We start from the raw sequence: 19,617 nt of genomic DNA, 5'->3' as shown, positions 1-19,617 counted from the left end.
AGTCTGTCCAGAGGCCTCTTGACAGTTTGAGAAGGAAGCTGAAGAAGGGGCTCTGTGCTGTGGACTGTCGCTGCTGGAGTGCTTTGCAGCCTGGGTTCTTCTAGCTTCCCCATGTTCTCTTCTTCAGCGACACACACTTCTCTACCTAATGTCATGACTTCTCTTCGACAGACCTCCTTTGACAGTTCATCCCTGGACTCCTGGTGATAAATCCTCTTGAGATTGACAGTTTTTCTTTTCTTCTTCATAGTACTTTTTACAGTCTTTTTTCCCCATGTTTGGGCACAAGGGTATGTGCGAGCATCATGTTTACACAGATGCATTAAATGAATTGGAGCGTGCCATATACTGGTTTTCTGCTCCTAAGTTAATTTTATGTGTTACACATGGTATATTTTCAATGGAAGTGTGAAAGCTCCAAATTATGTGTATTACTTCTCTTGCATCCATTGCATTTAGAGAATTTCCTTTTGGCCTTGGGTTATAGACTGTAGACCCTCAAATCCAGAATCTTCCTTCCGCTTCATTATGTTCTTGTCCTGCCCATGCCCTTGCTTAAGGAGTCGTTCTCGGAATGCTGCAGCTGAGGAAAGCCTTTCAGTTTGTTTCCCTATTCGCTCTGAAAATGTTACATGGCCGTCAGTGTACGAAATGCTGTTTTAAGGTGATAAAGAACGTATCTGGCATGAATGGTGAAGACCGTAAAGAAGAAAACGAAGTTCTCCCATGTCGCTAGGCACTGTCCGTGTTCTACTACTGAAGCTCGGCTAGGAGTTCCTCAGTTAGTGAAGTAAAGTAAGACCTGACGTCTTCAGGAGTCCTGCTTCCCACAGGCTTGTTCCCTGTCTGGCTAGATTGCTGAAAGTATGACCACAGCAAATCTCGGAGAACAGCTCTGCCTTTGTTCTGAGCATAGAGTTCAGCAGCCCTTTCTATGGAAGTGCACTTTCCTTCTCTTTCAAGTTGACAGCTTTCACCTTTTCACTTCAAGGAGTCCCACTATTTATTCTGGGCATATTTGAATTGTCTTCTTACTCTTAGGGACCAACACTGCCTTGTCCTTTGGGGCCATTGTTAACTCAAGGAAGAGAAACTTGAGCAGAAGCGCTGTGAGGCTGGGGATGCTCCTCTTGTAACTAAGTCCTTCTGTGACCAGCAGGCCACTGGCATAGCAGCATGGAAACTCCTGGCAGAAGGGCAGTTCTCATCCGGGAAGGACGCATCCTATTACTTAGAGTAAATGGCATGGGATTTAAATGTTTGGAATTGTTTATTTCTGGAATTCTCCACTTAATACTTTTAGACCGCAGATAAACATGGGAAATTGAAAGTAAGTTCACAGGTAAAGGGTATTTCGGCACAACCTTATGTTTTTATACATTTTATTCATCAGGAGAGTATTTGTTGAATGCTTACATTGTGACAGCAGTGATCTATGCTCTGTGTATTTTAACTTATTTGCTCTTGCTAATAATAATGATTTAATATGCATTTTATTGCTTCTGTTGCATATAGAAGGAAGCTAAAGTGTCTTATGTACACTCAGAAGTAAGTGGCAAAGGCTGACTGTAATAAACCTAAGTCTCTAATTGCAGTCAGTACTTAAATAGCACATTACAGAGCAATATGTACAATAGATTCATTTGCACAGTAGATTTTAAAGACATTTTTTATTGCAATACTAGTATGTATGTGTATGTTGTATGTATGTGTAACTCATAGATGTTTTGGCATTTTTTAAATTTCAAGATGGGAGTCATGTCAATATTTTTATATACAAATTATCAGGAACATCTCTGATTATTTCTTTGAAACTAATTAAATAATGGTAACTTGCATTACTGTGTCAGTGTGTATTACATGCATGTTAAATGCTTTAGAAATAAGTAGCTAAAGTGCCCTTCAGAAACATAATTTAGTTAGTGATCCCCAGAACAGAAATCCCAAATGGCAGCTGCTGTACCCCAGGCAGACTGAATGTTGTGATATAATAGAACCTTTAATAATTTGAGTGCCATGATGTAATTGCCATTCAGTTTTTAAATTTTTTTCACCCTTGTCCTTGACAATTTATTATTTTACTTCATGTACATGTATGAATGTATGTATGCCTATGTACCACAAGCATGTGTCTTCCTCCAGAGGCCAGAAGGCATCATGTTTGCTGGCACTGGAGTTACAGTCAGTTGTGCTGAAGGTGCTGGGAACTGAGCCTCGGCCATCTGTAAAAGCAGCGAGTGCTCTCAGCTTTAGCTCCTTCTGTGAGCCCTGTTAAATGTTCATTGATCACCTGTATTTCTGCTTTTGAAAAAGAAATTATTTGGTGTATATTTTTTATTTTTGGTTTTTTGGGGTTTTTTTTTTGCAAGTTTCTTCTTCACTGGTGTCTCAGTGAGAATCCACAGAAATAAGTGGTCCCTGCAAACTGCCTCACTATGTAACTAACAGAAATATCTTCCCTGCTTCTCGCGTTACCAAACAAACAAACCAACCAACACAAAACAAAACAAAACAATTACACACAACAAGCAAAATTAATATGGAAGTCTAAACTTAAACTTGTTAAAGTCTATATTTATTTCCTACTCTTAACTTTCTATCAGAACTGTTGTTTTCAAATTCATGGCCCTACCCTGTGGCTCATGGACCATTGCCTTCTTCGTCTTGTAGTTTATCTTTACTGACTGTGCTTCAGACATGGGGCATATGAAACCTATTTGACAATCTGATTTCTATTTCAAATTTAGTATAAAAGACTTTAACTTCTTTTTTCCCCTTTTCTCTGTTTCCATTTTTGTTTGTTTGCTTGTTTTCTTGAGACAGGGTTTCTCTATGCAGCCCTGGCTGTCCTGGAATTCTGTAAACCAAGATGGTCTCAAATTGAGAGATCTGCCTCTTGAGTGCCGGGATTAAAGGCACGCACTACCATGCCCAGCTTCTCTGTTTCCTTTAAACTCTACCAGATAGCATCATTTTGTGCATTGACTCTATTCTTCATTACTTTCATGTAAAGCTGACTGTTCATCTTTCATCCTCATTTATTTTACCCATACACTCTCGTTACATTACGTTGTGGGTTTCTTTCTTTGGAGTGCCACAGGCTTTTGTGCTTTTGTGGTTTGGGTTTTTGAGACTGTTGTCTAGGCCAGGTTTTTCTATATATTCATTGGTATCTGTTAGGCTCCTTTAAGAGGACCCCTCCCCAGTTTATCTCTGCTTTTGCCCCAAGTGCCTTCTTTTAAAAGAATTAAGTTGTGTGACTCTTACAACTTCATTTAGAAGTGCCTGTTCAAGTTTCCAGTTTAGTCAGGAAGGAAAGGGGATTGTCCTGACTCAGTTCCAGGGAAACAGAGCCCTCCATCCTGGATGAAGACAGCACCAGGCAGGGAAGGCGTGCAGGCAGGCGCAGGAAGCTGGCTGACCATCTTTCACATCCTGACTCAGGGAGCAGAAAGAGTGACCAGGAAGTGGGTCCACGATGTAAAACTTAAAGCCCACCTCTAGTGGCCTACTTCCTCCAGCAAGGCTTTCCAGATGCTACCAGTTGGGGATCAAGGGTCCAAGCATACGAGCCAATGAGTGAAATTTTATATTCAGATCACAATAGTGAATGCTGATGAGTATGATGTTTTATATGAAAGGAAAGTAACAAGATCCAAAATAGTACATTCAGTCATGAAGGGTGAGAAAAGGGGTTGGAAAGGGACATTATCTGCCTTCAAGATTTTCTTTTAAAGCTTCAGGGATCAAGAAAATGTGGTATTTACAAATAATTAATAATAGATATGATAATAAATGATAGATCAACAGGACAAAATAGAGAACCCAGGAACAGACCTAAAGTTAGCATTGTGAATTGTTTACAGTATAAAATCCAACTGGGCACACACTCATAATTTCCGAGAATTTGTAATTTTTATGTATTAATACCATTCTTAGGAAGATATTTTATTGTCACATAGTAAGAGACACTTGTGTTCAGTCACACAACTAAAGGGAACACACAGCTTCGGTTTGCAACCATAGCCACACATGAAGTCCTCAGAGAAACTCAGAACATGTACAGCGCATTTCTGTGAAGTCATGAAATGCTTGTGCCATGATTTGCACTGGTAAATGCAGAAGAGAATTAGAAGGGTAGTGTGTCAGAATCTTCCGCTATCCCAAGAGGGCATGGAGTTCAGTTACCCCGCACAGCTCTCCGGAGCAAGGTGTAAAAGCCTGCCCCCTCCTACTGCTGCTTTTAATGATGGTTCCCCAGCCAAGGCTGCCACTGCACCCCCATTGTCATCACTATCTGCTCTAGAACCAGAATGGCAAAAATGGGGGTGGGGATAGGGAGAAGACAAGGTACAGAAGGAGGAAAAGAAAAAGAAAGAGCAATAAACTGCCAGCAGACATGAATGCCAGCAAATAATATTTCTGTTGTTTCTGCGATCACTCTGATGTCAGAGATGTGGCTGGAACTGGGCTTCAGCATGTAGGGTCTCTGCAGGGCCACAGTCTGACTGATTGTAAGCGCTCATGGGCGCGTCAGTGGATCCTTCAGAATGTGATGTTCAAATACAGGTGACCCCTGAAGAACATAGAAGGTGACTTTCATAAATGTAAAATAAGATTTTATTCAGTACTCTAGTCATTTTAGAAAGTTGTAAGAAATAAATGTGATTCAGAGAGTATTTGGGGGAGCCAAGTATCTCAGCAGGGGTGTAACCCAGGGTTGGAGAGCTTCTCTGCCTACCTTGGGCTCCATCCTCAGCACACCTACTTCCTTTGTCTTTTCCAAGGTTCGAGGTAAGTAGTAATGTCTGAATAATAAAGCTGGGTGAGCCTGAAACTCCATGACCGACAACATATAAAAAGATCTGAAAATACCAAGGATTCTTTGACTCCCATACGTTTGTTTAATTTCTACCGTGTTTGAAACCCTGAGTCAAGTCTCTACCCTGGAAAGGCTCATGTGGATAAAAATATATAGCAAATTGATTCTTTACATCTGTCTTTATAATAGCTAAATTTGAAAATTATGCATGTCTATTTACAAAAAGTAAATGCACAAAAATAATTTGATATAGTTGTCAAAATAAATTAGATAGAATTACAGCTAGAATTACCAGAGGAAAAATCTCCTATTTAATATTGAGTGATTAAGTAATAAGATAAGAGATAGACTTTGTAATTTGTGAAGCATACATTTGTATTGTATATTCATTGGCCAAATACACAGAAAAATAGTATGTGGCCATCTGTATGAAGAAATATAGGCAATAAGATTATAGGAAAACATATAAGGAACATCCCCTTTTTTGTAATGAATTAAAAAATGATTTAAATATTGCACAGTGCTCAAATTGGTAAAGCTGGAAATCGGGTGGCTGAGTGTGTATCAACTTCCTACCACATTATTCCATGCCCAAAGCATTTTATGAGGAATAAAAGCCGGCCTATATAAAACATATGTGCACATTTAGAAGTACTTACACCTTTATCAATATTAATATGCACCTTAGAAGCACATCTTTGAGTATATAGAAGCATACACATGTACACGCATAAGCATTGCATATTTGAAGCACGGATGCAATTCCTGCTGTTTTCCCTGGGGGAGGAGAGCAGTGACAGGCACTAGGTGTTAGGCTCGAAGGGTATTGCAGCTGTTCCTATTCCATGCAATTAGACAGACGTGCTAGACATCTGCCGTGCATTCTAGTTGCCATTTTAAGACTATGTGCGATAAACTGAATCCTTTCAATATTACTTTTCTAGCTTTCGGTGGAATTACTTTTTGTCATGTCCGCATGTGTATGTACATTTATATGTTTATGTGGGTATGTGTATATGTATGTGTAAGAGAACAACTTTAAGTTTTGTGCCTCAGGTGCTGTCTCTAGAATATCGCTTTGGCCTTGAATTTGCTAAACGGGCTTGGCTGGCTGGCCAGAAAGGGATCCACTTGCTACTTGTGGACATTTTCACGTCGTTTCTGACTGTCAAAGTCAGTTCCCTGTACTCGAGGCAAATCCTGTACTAACTGAACTGTCTCTGCAATCTTCAAAAGACAGCTTATTGTGCGGAAGATAAATTTGGAGGCAGCTAGTTCTTGGTCAAGTTCTTTTCTGGGAAGGGCAGTGCATTAGCAAATGCGTTTACTGTGGGTGTTGTTTTCTCTTTGTCTCCAGGATCCAAGTCAATGACCAGATTGTGGAAGTCGATGGAATCAGCCTGGTGGGGGTCACACAGAATTTTGCAGCAACTGTTCTGCGAAATACCAAGGGCAACGTCAGGTAAGTCCGAGGCTTTCTAATGAGCAGCTTGGTAACTTCATACTTTTATGGATGGCAATTTTCCCATACATATTTATAATTACAATGACAATCTTGTCTGAATACTAAAACGGTGTGAACTCTGCTGTTGCTAAGCTACATAGTGTACCTTATTGTTAACACAGTAGAATTACCATGGCCGTGACTTCCTAGTCACCACCTTAGTAAATATTAATGTCCTCCTCAGTTCCTTTTAATGAAAACAGTTTGGGAACAATTGAAACTGAAATGGATGCTCACACACCAGTGGCATGTATTATTAGACAAACAGGCTGCTCGATTTGAGGCAGTGTATTTAAGAATCTGTTCATTGTTGTTAAGAGTCAGGCAGGGTCTATCTTTGATGCATCACGTCTTTCTAACTTAATAGCACAGAGGGTACAATCTTCAGATTTTGGAACTTCTGTCTAGTGCCCTGCTTGTGAGAATTACGACTCTTACATAAGAAAGCCATTTTATATGATTCTGGTTGAACTTTGAAATCAGTTTACTTGGCTGACATTTACTTTTTTTGAAATCACTGTAAAAATGTATTGCACATTGCCAAAATATCATGAACACTTTAAGGAGACACTATTTAGTGAGTGTAACTGTAAAAGCATCTCAGTGCTTCCTCATTGAAATCAAAGTATCAGCCATCCTGAAAATACTGCTGAGGGTCATTTAGCAAGGGCACTAGTGTCCTCATGCGGCATATTTCCAGCTTTCCGCTTTGTCAAAGTGAAAGCGTCATGTGATGCTGCATGCAGCCTCGAAGAATACAACCTCAACAGACATGTAGGTGGGGCCTGCTCTTCCCACTCAGATGCCAGGGGTGCCCAATACCTCTGTGGTGATGCTCTATAGCTCTGTGGCTCCTCGGTAAGTACGATGGATGTTCTTCAAGACTTGTTTGGAAACTGCTCATTAGACACCAAGACAAACTCAAAGAGAAAAAAGGATACACATTCAACTGGTAAGAACACATCCCAGTCGGAAAGTTTGAAAGGATGGCAGATCACGCCTATTCTGTCTTCTTTCTCCCTACTCGCCAGGACATTCGTGTTAATACTTCAATATTTGGAAAAGTGGCAAGTGTGTGTCACTTAAGTGGTTGCTCTCTTTTCACTCTCTCCTCTTTTCATTCTACCTTAATTCTATCCAAGTAGGAGAGCACAGTTGCAGTTTTCAGAATATAAAGTGCTGTTATGGAAAAATGAATTGGTCTCTTGTTTATCTCAAATACATCTAATACAGAGGAGTAGAAATAATCATAGATCCATCACAGCTACCTCCTCTTTGGCCACTTTCAATGAGTCTGACTCTCTTGGGCCTGGTGGTGGTGGTCCTGCCTGGTGGTGCTTCTGGTGTTTCTGTGCTCTCCTATGGTTCCAGTGCAGTCATCGTCCTGCAGGCCCGACCTGTGTGTGATTGTTTCTGAACCTCTTGTTGCCACTGTTTTCTGTTTGAAATGCTGTCTTCTACCCAGAACTGCTGCACCTTAGAAAGCTCTCAGCTCCTTTGCCCTCCAGACTCCCTCCTTGGCCTCAGGTGACTTAACTGATGGCCGCCATCTTCACACCGTTGTTTCTCCTTGAGGTGACAGAGCATTCTGATTTCACCTTTGGCTTTGCAGAAATCTTGTGCATGTGTGGCACTGTCAGCCTCCTTTACTTCCTCACTATTTAGCCAGGATCTGAATTTGCTGAAGTTATGTGATCCACAGTCTTAGTTAGTTGACTGCAAGAGAAAGTGCCATCATGATCCTAACTTTGTAAGAATAACATGCAGATCTTCCAAATACACTTCTTAGTACTTATATATGAAATGTTAATTTGAAACTAGACCTGAATTTATCATCAAATAAGATACGTGTAGTGTGTGTGTGTGTGTGCATATATATAAATATTCTGTATTTATTTTTCTCTAGCATTTGGTTTTGTTCAGAACAAAACTCTCAGTAGGTTACCCTGGTTAGCCTGGAACTCTGTATGTTGCGAGGCTAGCTTTGAGCCTGTGACCATTCTCTTCCTTCTGCCTCACATTACTGGGTTTAGGTATGTGCCTCACTAGTTCCATATTTCTTCATAACTAGAGACTTACATGTCACATTTAATGATTATTAAAATGTGTTTTTATCTGGTGCTATTGTCAGGAACGTCTCTATTCTGATAGACTTTGTCCAACCACAAATCACAGATCCTACAGAAATATGTGGAATTCAAAGTTGTAAAGAACTAGAAATACAGGGCTTGCAGATAGAGAAAGGGAGAAGAGAAAAACAGGATTGTGATTATTTGTATGCATTAGAGATTAAATTTTTTGTTTCCTGAAAATTTACAGGAAAAAATCTTGTCATATTTAAGTATAAGTCATAGTCATGCTGAATTCCCATGAGTTCACTCATAATTTCAGAGAACAATTTTTCCTCTTCGTATGCTCTGTCTTACTCTGATGTGAATGATGATTCCTGAATTTATGAGTCCATGGTATGGGTAAGAGTACTATTAGTATACCATTTGCTTGTCTCCATTTTTTTTATATTTTGTAGGAAAGTCTGGTTGTCATATAGATAGGCTATCCTAGAACTCATAATGTAGCACAGGCAGACTTCAACCTCCTAAGTAGGGGTTACAGAAGTATGCTATTGTTGTGGTCCTTCTTTGACAGGGTTTCACACGTTCCAGAGTAGGGGGCATGTGGAAAGAAAGAATAGAGAGGCACAGAATAGAACTGTGAGGGCCATTCAGAGAATACTGAATTATCCCACATTTATTTCCATATGCTTACATACTCCAATCCAAAAGGGGAGGTAAGAACGCAAAAGACTGCTTTAACATGAGAGAAAGAATATTACCTCTTCAATACCTGAAGATCAAGCAGCTATACTCTGAGTTATGTATTCTGTTTTTTAGGTAGGACATTCAGGGGCCTAAGGTATGGACCTTAGGCCAAGCATCCTGTAGGCAGCCACTCCCTTGGTCAAACCTCATGTCATATCCCTGAAGGATCAGGAATAGGCATGAACTTTAAGACCTTTAGTCAAGGTGGAACAGGTTCACCTGTATGGGCCATCTTAATACCCAAAACACCAAGTAATCATACCCTAGATCAAGATATCTTGTTAGTAACCACACCTTAGGTCAGACCTCTTGTCAATGACCTTGAAGGAGCAAGAATAGGCGTGCAGTCTCCTTTAGTCAAGGTGGAACAGACTCAGTTCTGTGGGCTCTGACATGCTACCTCTTATTATACTAATTGGCTCGTTGGTTGGTTGTAGTGCTGAGGGTTAAAACCAGAGAAGGTGCATAGTCTGGTTGACCATGAACCGCAGTTTCCAAGAGTATCAGCACTGCTGCAGCCAGCAGTGGTCTCTGTGCTTGTACTTGGTGGTCTCTTGCTAGCTCTAGATCACAACTCAGTTTCTTCTTCTCTACAGAGATGTGAACAACAGATTGAACACTTGCTTAAATTTGTGACATTCCTGGCAAAATAAAAGACAAGATTAATTTCTATATCCAAGATAAATGGTATGACTTTGAATCAATCTGTTAATATGTAGTGATTTCTACTTTCTATTGTTACACAGATGCTTTTTACCTTTTTAAACTACTCCCTACTATTTTCTTCTAATAGATTTATAATTATGGTTTAAAATTAATTTTGTTCTAACTAAACATGGCCCTTCAAACACAAGACTCTCTAAGAAAAATATTTAGTAAATCTGACAGAAATATTAACAGATGAATATGCAGATACCAAGCCTATTGCTTCTGGTGCATAGGATATAAACCTTGAATGTTTATTTTGCATAAGCAGACTCTGATGAGAAGAGCCTCCTCATAAGTGGGGAGCCATGTCACATGAGGAAGTGACATCCTGTCGGCCATCATTCAGGTGATGGGACTTTAAGAAACTTACATTTCCTCTATAGGCTTGCTTCATCCAACAATGAAAATATTCTATAATAAACATAGTAAATCCTGTTCATCCAAGTTCCAAAGAAGAAAGCAGTGAATTCATTTTGTAATATATATTGCGATGTGTAAACTAAGCTGGAGCTTGTCTGGACTGCTGAGGTGCTCAGCTGCAGAATGCCCGGAGCATGGTCCTGATCCTGGTGAAGACTGTGGTGTGTACCACCAGCCAATGTATAATTCCCAGGAAAGATGAACCAGCCTATCAGAACTCTATATAACAGTAATCGGGTCCACAACTTGCCTGGATTTCCTGTTTGGGTTGACTTTCTGAGTCAGTTTGATGGGCTAAGGTAGCCCCACAAAGCTGATAAAGCACCAATTATCAGATCCACCAATCATCTACAGCAGCCCTTTCCCAGTGGGGACAGACATCATGCCATGCTAGGGATGCAGGTGGAGGACCCAGGAGACAGAATGCAAGCTTTGTTTGAGCTGGAGTTGTCCGCTTTCTCCTGTTCTTAGACACTGGCAATGTGACTTTCTGGGCCCAAGACTCCCGCCAGGACTTAACTCCGGTGGCTCCACTGTGACACACAGTGTCTAATGGCTAGTTATATCTCACTAATGCATGTGAATCAGCTCAAATAGCAGCTCGGCCAAGTGATTTCTTATTTTACTGCGTTTACTGTGTATAACTCTTAGTTAGCCTAGTGACATTGCCATGTTCCCACATGTCATTCATCCATGACCCTCTGATGATCTTGCCCTTGTAGAGCACGCTCTATTCTGCTCCCTGTCTTATCATACAGACCTGTATCCTCAGTCCATTGTTGTTGTTTAAGTGTGTAAAGCAAACAGAAACACAGGGACAGTGGAAGTAGACAGTGTCCATTGGTATCAATCAGTGAAGTACCCGATCTTCCACCAGTAAGTGTGACCTTAGGACATTGAGGAAAAACCCTTCTATTTCTTCTTTCTTCTTTCCTTCCTTCCTTCCTTCCTTCCTTCCTTCCTTCCTTCCTTCCTTCCTTCCTTCCTTCCTTCCTTCCTTCCTTCTTTTCTTTTTTGTATTTTTGAGGCAGCCTTTCTCTGTAGCTTTGGAACCTGTCCTGGAACTTACTCTGTAGACCAGGCTGGCCTCAAACTCACAGAGATCCACCTGCCTCTGCCTCCCGAGTACTGGGATTAAAGGTGTGCACTACTACTGCCTGGTGGAGTTATTGCCTTTTAAGCAGATCAGAGTTGGAGGCATTCCCTGCCTGAAGACTGTCCTGATCAAGGCAGTCTGCTTACGTGAAAGAACAGTAATGGAAAGTGAAGGTAATGAATAAAGTTGGACTATAGACTTCCAAAAGCTTCTTACTTCTTCTTCTTTTTTTTGTTTTCCCAAGATGTGGTTTCTCTGTGTAGCATCCCAGGCAGTCTTGGAAGTCACTGTGTTGACCAGACTGGTCTTTAACTCACAGAGATCCACCTGCCTTTGCTTTCTGTGTGCTAGGATCAAAGTCTGGGCCACTACTGCCCAGTTAAGTTTCATACTTTTTAAAAAAACAGATACCAAAGTTGTTCAGGGTGAGAAATTATAATGTTCTTACCAACTATGTGGAAGAATGGGAGAGCCCTATTAAAAAGAAAGAAAAGAGCTGGGCAGTGGTAGCACATGCCTTTAATCCCAGCACTCTGGAGGCAGAGGCCAGCGGATCTCTGTGAGTTCGAGGCCAGCCTGGTCTAAAAGAGCTAATTCCAGGACAGGCTCCAAAAGCTACAGAGAAACCCTGTCCTGAAAAACAAAACAAAACAATCAAAGAAACAAACAAAAAAAACCAAAGGAAAAAACTCCTGACCTTTATCTCATAGCACAAATAATAACTAGTTTATGATCAGTAAGAAACCTAAATGTATCAATTAGAACCAAAGACATTTTTAGTGAGCAAATATTTATAATTTTGACTTAATTAAAAAATTGTAAAGTGTAAGAAAATAATGGCAAATTGCACTAAAATTTAAAACTTTCTTTAAAATTATATTAAGTAAATACGATGTTACTTAGATGAATATTTTTAGCACTGACTGTCTCTGCGCAGCCAATCGATATGCTCTCCCTCAGAGCACACCCTGATTTTGCTCACTCGCCTAAGTCCTTTGTGGGGGGCTGAGGCTTCAGTTTGGCTCATTTGTTGGTGTTCTTGTTCAGTTCACATTTGGGCAGTCATGCTGTATGGACTCAAAAGGTTATAGCCAGGAATATATGTATTCATATAAATACATATATACACAATAATAAAGGGAAAAGAGGCTGTGAATTTGAAGGAGAGCAGGGAGGGGTGTATGGGAGAGTTGAGAGAGGGTAGAGAAAGGAGAAATGTTGTGATTAAAATTCACCCTCAAAAATAAAGCAAAACAAAATGACAATGAGGAGTTGAGAGACTAATAAAATATGAACACCAATGAAGATGATTTAAGTAAACTTTAAAGAAGAATTAGTATTTATAAAATGGTTTATGACAATTATACCCAAGATTTAAAGCACTTAAGATTCAATAGTTAACAAATTTATAGGGTCATACCTTTAAAGTAGCCATATAGTTAGGTTTTAATATCATCCTATTAAAATATGCCTGTACTTGAGAAGGGCAATTCACCAAAGGATATTTTGTTCTGAGTACATGCAGTGTCTCCCAGCATCACTAATCATTCAGGGACAATGTGTTAGTGAACAGGGAAATGCTACTGTGTACTGTTTCAGAGACTGAATGTTAAAAATTTATGATTTCATGTATTGACAAGCACTATAGATCAACTAGAGTATTAATGGTGGTTGGAATATAATAGAGCTCACACAATTTGCAAGTTTGACAGCTTCTTCTCCTCTTCTCCTCCTTCTCCTTTCTCTTTCCTTGCTGTGTAACTGAAGAAGACCTTGAATTCCCAGTCTCCCTGCTTTAATTGGATACTTTTGAAAGCATGCATGTCCTGCCTGCCAGCTAGCGTTTCTTGTTTATGTACTCATGAACACTGACACATGTCTATGCAAAACACAAATACATAGGAACATTATTAATAATAGCTGAAAGAAGAGATAATTAAAATGTTATTTAACTAATCATGCAATAAGCAAAATGTGTTATGTCTCAGCCAGTAAACTGCTTCAGGGCCGTGTGAAAAGTCAAAGTCATGATAACCATCTCCATCCATAGGACTCTCACAGCCACTACACTGAGAAAAGCCAGGCATGTTGGGCAACATGGTGGCACGCCTTTAATCCAAGCAGAAGCAGAGGCAGGCGGATCTCTGTGAGTTAGAGACCTATGTGGTCTAGAAAGCTAGTTCCAGAGATACAGCCAGAGATACAGACCAACTCTTTCTCAAAAAAAAAAAAAAAAAAAAAAGACAAAGGGTAGGGAGGAGGAAGGAAAGAAGGAAGGAAGAGGAAAGAAAGAAGGAAGAAAAGGCAAGTCAGACACAGAAGCCAGGATCCAGTTTGATACTTATTTTGTAATCTAAGAAAGGCATAACTATAATTACAAACCATGTCTGTGATTACTGAGAACCACAGGTAAAAGGCATTTGCATTGCGTGCAAAGAAGTCAGGAGTGTTTTGGAACTGATGAAAGTGTTCCATATTCATGCCATTGTTTGTTATACAATTTGGCAGTTATCAAAATCATCAGATTATCCAACTAAAACATGGTCAATTTTGTTAGACACAGGTTTAACCTCAAAAGACAGAATTAAAAGTTGTGTGATAGTCGCTAGACCTAGAAAGTGTCATTGCCTTCATTGTTGTGGCTGCATTGGCAGTGTGTGAAGGAGGTGAGCTCTCTAACCATAGTCTGCCTTAAACTGAATTTCTTAGCAGTAATCTGTCTCTTTTACGATGCTGTGCACTTTTATTTTTAAAGGCATTTTATTGCTATTGTTTTTTTTACCAGAAAAAATAACATAAAATTATATGCATCTGGAACTTTTTTCTTGTTCATACATGGATTTGTACATTTTTTTGCGTTTTTTAATCTATAGCTATAAGCAGGACATAGTGCATCTTGGTCCACTATTGCGTGCTGCACATGGTTTCCATGACTAGTATTCCATTAAAAATTCTGTGATCCCAAACATCAAATTTTCATTTTCTCGTGTTTTTCTGTGATCCATCTCAAAGCGTTAGATGGACCTCTCTACAGCGTTACCTTATAGCATAGGGAGTGCTTGCTTAGATACAGTTGTGTAAGAGAGTACCCAAGAACCTATTATCTGTTCATGACCAAATATTTAATGCAATACTCTTTTCGTACTTAAGCTGAAAAGATTGAGTCAGTATGTCCCTCTCCTCATTCAAGAGAAGGTAATCACACAAAATCAAACTTCCCAAAGCCAGGGGTGACTTGTTCAGTTAACTGGGTATTTGGATAGACGGCTGATCAAACAGACAGAGGTAGAACAATAGGATATCACTAGATAATTTGTTTATTGTTATATAGCTAACTAATGGAGAGCCCTGAAAATGTATAGACTAAGAAAAAGTGACCAAGGTGATGAGGGCTAAAACTCATGTTTTTTCTACTTTTGAAAGTTAAAATATTATTAAAACTTTTCACCTAAAAACAGAAAACTAAAGAAAATACAGCAGCAGTTATAAAACATTTGAAAGAATTAATTCTGGGGGGAAATGACTAGATTCTATTTGAATATTTGTTTAACTATGTAAAGTTGTCTTGCATTGTTTAAATATGCGAAGATATGCCGCTGTTTTACCTTGCCTGCCTAAGGCACCTGACTGGGTTTTTTTTTTTTTTTTTTTTTAAAAAAAAGCCGACTGCCAATAGTGAAAGAGATATAGAAGGAACATCAAGGCAGGGAGAGTAAGTAGGAGGAAGAATTTAGACTTGAGAAGAGGAAAGAAAAGGAAACAACAGGGAGACACCAGAGGCCAGACAGACAGACATGGAAGAAGCAGGACAGTAGGGCATACAGAATGAAAGAAAGGTAAAAAATACCAAGGCAAATGTAGATGAATAGAAACAGCTTGAATTACGTAAAAAGAGCTGAGCATTCATAATAAATAATAAATCTTCATGTCTTTATTTGCAAGTTGGTTGGCTATGCAGAGTTAAAAGCTTAACCACTTAGCCATCTCTCCAATCCTCGTGTATTGTTGCTACTGTTTCATTTGTTTGGAGATAGGGTCTCATGATCTAACTCTGACTGGCTGGGAACTCACTATATAGACTAGATTGGCCTCAAACTCCCAAAGAGTGTCCTTTCTATACTTCCTAAGTGCTGAGATCCTAGGCGTATGCCGCCATGCACAAATTTTTTTAATGTGTTTTTAAATAGACCATATAGTTATGCTTAAGGTACTAATCTGTGAGACTGGGCCATCTCAGCCAGCAGCCTTGAAGTTTTCTGAATGCAGAACTCTGAAGACACTTCAACAGAGGTGCTCTGAAAGGCTGGATCACTTGGGCCCACCATATTCATTGGTGTTTGGTCCCCTTGCTCTGAAAACACACAAACTTTCAAAGGTCATGTACATATCTGCACTAACACAAGTATGGACTGCACATTGTATACAAGCCAGCCAAAAAAGCTTGTGTGTGTGTATGTGTGTTATGTATGAGCAAGTAAAATATATCTGTCAACTTTATAAGTTATTTGGACTGGATAAGCAAACATTTATCCATGCCATATGAAGGATGGCATGTAATGATAAGTCATGAGGGCTATGTGAACAAGACATCTTATGTCTCATTCAGTCTCAGAGCTGTTCCCACATCAAGGGATCAGCATACACATCTCCTGTCTTTTAGGTTTATTTCCTTATTATCTGTAGCCAAGATTTTCAGGGCTTTTCCAAGTCAAATTTGGTCTTTATTAAGTTTGAAGGAATCCACACCCTTTCATTTCCTATGGAAGCAAAAGCATAAACTCTCTCCCAATGCAGTACATTTTCTGAATTTCCTTTTGGAGTTAAGACATCCCTAAGGTTTCTATACTGGTTTAATCCAGCAGTTCCTCTGCTGTATGTATGAGAAACATACAGCCCCATGTTTCTCAGCAGCTCTCGTGTGCTCATCAGCAATCAAAAATTCAAAGTCAACAAATACCAGACAGGATCCAGATCCCCTGTGTATTTCCTGTCTTCACATGGCTTGTTTTTTTTTTTTTTTATGTTACTATACTCTTTAAAGACTTTACTTAATTATCTTTGTTTATGTTTTCCTTTGTCTATACTAACTTTCTTTTCTTTGTTAAGCACCTACACACGGTTTAGATTCTTTTTCAGTCTGTACCTGTTTTACTATGCACCTGTAGCCTTCTCTAACTGTGTGAGGCAAATATTAAACTGTTAGGGTAGCAGCTAAGCCCTCTGCCATGCTGCCCTGGAAGTTGGCTCAGGTCCATGAGAACCGAGCCTACTGTGAGGAGCTCTTTTACCTTAATTTAACCTGTTTCTATTCATCTACTACATTTTGACTCGGAGCTTTTTGCCTTTCTTTCATTCTGCTTCTTCCTTCTATGGTTGTCTGGCCCCTGTCATCTCCTTTCTTTTTCTTCTACCCAAGCCTAAATTCCTCCTCCTACTTTCCCTGCCTGGAAGTTCTGCCTGTATATCCATCCTTGCTATTGGCCACTCAGCTTTTGATTAGACCAGTCAGGTGCCTTAGACAGGCAACGTAAAAGGGCAACACATTTAACATCATTAAACAAACAGAGCATACCTTTACATAGTTAAATGCAACATATCTTTGCACAGTTAAATATTCCTCAACAAAGAGTAATTGGTGCTCCCTCAGAGGACTGTAGTTTAGTTCCTAGCATCCACATGATGATTTATAACCATCCATAACTCCAGTTCCACAAGATCTGATGTTCTGATGTCTGTGGGCAGCAGGCACATACACGGTACATAGACATATATGGAGGAATAGCATTCAAATACATAAAATAAATAAATATTCTTTTAAAAATACACATAAAAGGCCAATCTAGGCTTGTCTAAAAGAGCCATTCTAGGATATGAGGTTTTTTATTTAATTTCTTTATATGTGTAATATGAGACACAAGTTCTGGTAAACATGTATTTATGAAAACATCAATTCACATATCAAGATGAATTTAGTGCGCTAACGATGTTAAGTATCTTATCATAGTGACTATAATATTTCTCACTAAATCATCCTGTGCATCTTTGGGCAATCCAGAGCAGTCTTTTAATAATAGGAAACAAAGATGTCAATCCTTACAAACAGGTACAGATAAACAGAGGGAAGTGATATGTCAAACTGTGTTTCTAAATTGTGGATACAGTCTTACTTTAAAAAATGCTAAGATATCTACAGAACACTCATAGAAATAGTGATTTAGTATAGGTAGATTGTAGAACACAAAGCCAATATTTAGAACTCAGTTATAGTTCAACATTCTAAAATTTAAAAAAAAATATCACATTTACTTCAGAAAGCACAAACTGCTTGGAGATACTCAATTGCTTAAGGCCTGTGATCCGAGAAAGTAAAAATTAAGAAAGACGTCACATGTTCATGGACCACATGAGCTCATACTGTCAGGATGGCTGTTCAAAACAGTTCCAGGCTTTGGTCTTTTTGACTAGGCATTTTGAAACCATGGCTAATAAAAGGATGAATCTGTAGAAAAAAAAAAAAAAAACAGTTCCAGGTCAAACCCTGCTGTGCTTTCCTGGAGAAAGTGCCGGGCTGATTATAACCTCTATAGGCAAATATAGAGGAAAGACACACAGAGGTCAAGAACTTAAAACCTAGTTGAAAAATTAACTATGTAACAATCGTAGGAGTGTTGTATAGGTAAAAGTATAAACACATCTGGGTGGCACAGACTGCAAAGTCTAGAAGTTGTCTCACAAATGTAAAATCAACTGATTTGCACAGTGTAATAAAGCAATCCAGTGTTTGCCAAAAACAGTCTCTGTGTGTGTGTTTATTGATTATATTGAGTTATACATTTTTCCCTGTTCCTCTCCTTTCCTTTCCCCTCCCCTTCTACCCTCTCCCATGGTTCCCATGCTCCCAATTTACTAAAGAGATTTTGTCTTTTTCTACTTCCCATGTCGATTAGATCCATGTGTGTCTTTCTTAAGGTCCTCATTGTTGTCTAGGTGCTCTGGGATTGTAAATTATGTCTAAATTATGTAGACATAATTCTTTGCTTTGTGTCTAAAAGCCACTTATGAATGAGTACATATGATATTTGTCTTTCTTGGTCTGGGTTACCTCACTCAATATGATGTTCTCTAGATCCATCCATTTGCCTGCAAATTTCAAGATGTCATTTTTTTTCAGCTGTGTAGTACTCCATTGTGTAACTATACCACATTTCCCTTATCCATTCTTCGGTTGAGGGGCATTTAGGTTCTTTCCAGGTTCTGGCTATGACAAACAATGCTGCTATGAACATAGATGAGCACATGTCCTTGTGGCACGATTAAGCATCCTTTAGGTATATACCTGAAAGTGGTATTGCTGAGTCTTGAGGAAGGTTGTTTCCTAATTTTCTGAGAAATCACAGTTTCATTTAAGTGAAACTCCCAGAGATTAGTGTGGAACCAGAGTGAAGAAGTTTTCTAGAAAACAATATAAGGAAATGCTTTGGGTCGATAGACTTTGCCCATATTTTCATTGATATAGTGATCATGGGCCTTTGTGTTTGTTGTTCTTATTGAATCAAACATTTAAAATAGTTGTGTATTACTGAATATGAATTATATTTGACAAAGAAAATCTGGAGGATCCTTTTTATACTTGACTCCCAAAGAGAAATGAGATGATGAACATGCGAGCCTGATTCTAAGCCAAGTCTGGTCTGTTGGAAACTGTATGAAAGTGTTTTGGAAAGGAATTAATTAGAAACATCTAAGAACAAATAATTTGATCTTCATTGTCCTTGTACAGAAAATGGTGATCTACATGGTTTAAGACTGAATAAAACAACATCCTGTAGTCAGGGGATATGTTTAACAATTAAGCATAGAAAAGACTGAGCATCACATTTAAAATAATGATTCTAAGTGGTGTTTAGAAACCATATACTATAGGCATATTATTTGCATTTTGAAAATAGAATCATATGTTCATGTGAAAGAATATGCCATGTTATATAAAACACATAATACTGACAAAGGCTGATCATAAATGATGTGACTTAAAGAAAGTTAACGTTTTTCCAGTTTATTTCTTTTAACTTAGCATCTTATATGAATTAATATCCAACAGATATTTTCCCATTGTTTTTTGATCCACTGTCTTCCTAACATTTTCAAACACACACACATACACACACACACACACACTTTCCCACCTTTTTCTATAATTTTTTTGTTAAAAACAAATTGCAATAAAACCCTTTTATTTCTTCTTATC

The 19,617-nt window shown here is 38.9% G+C and overlaps 1 protein-coding gene across 12 annotated transcripts in view; it reads left to right on the top strand.

Moving 5' to 3' along the window:
- The window catches only part of Ppp1r9a (protein phosphatase 1 regulatory subunit 9A), a 308,576-nt gene that overhangs the window by 198,127 nt on the left and 90,832 nt on the right, over positions 1 to 19,617 (top strand). For all 12 annotated transcript variants that reach the window (XR_007588950.1, XM_050123822.1, XM_050123832.1 and 9 more), the window contains exon 5: positions 6,180 to 6,284. Coding sequence is in view for 11 of the 12 variants with exons in the window: in XM_050123822.1 (XP_049979779.1) it covers positions 6,180 to 6,284 (105 nt within the window). In the remaining variant the exon portion in view is untranslated. The remainder of the gene's footprint in view (positions 1 to 6,179; positions 6,285 to 19,617) is intronic.

The sequence above is a fragment of the Alexandromys fortis genome, unplaced genomic scaffold (genome assembly GCF_014885135.2).
Source record: "Alexandromys fortis isolate MF-2015 unplaced genomic scaffold, M_Fortis_MF-2015_v1.1 scaffold_214, whole genome shotgun sequence".
Lineage (NCBI taxonomy): Eukaryota > Metazoa > Chordata > Mammalia > Rodentia > Cricetidae > Alexandromys > Alexandromys fortis.
Note: the sequence above shows the minus strand (reverse complement) of the source record. Positions and strands in the feature narration are given on the sequence as shown.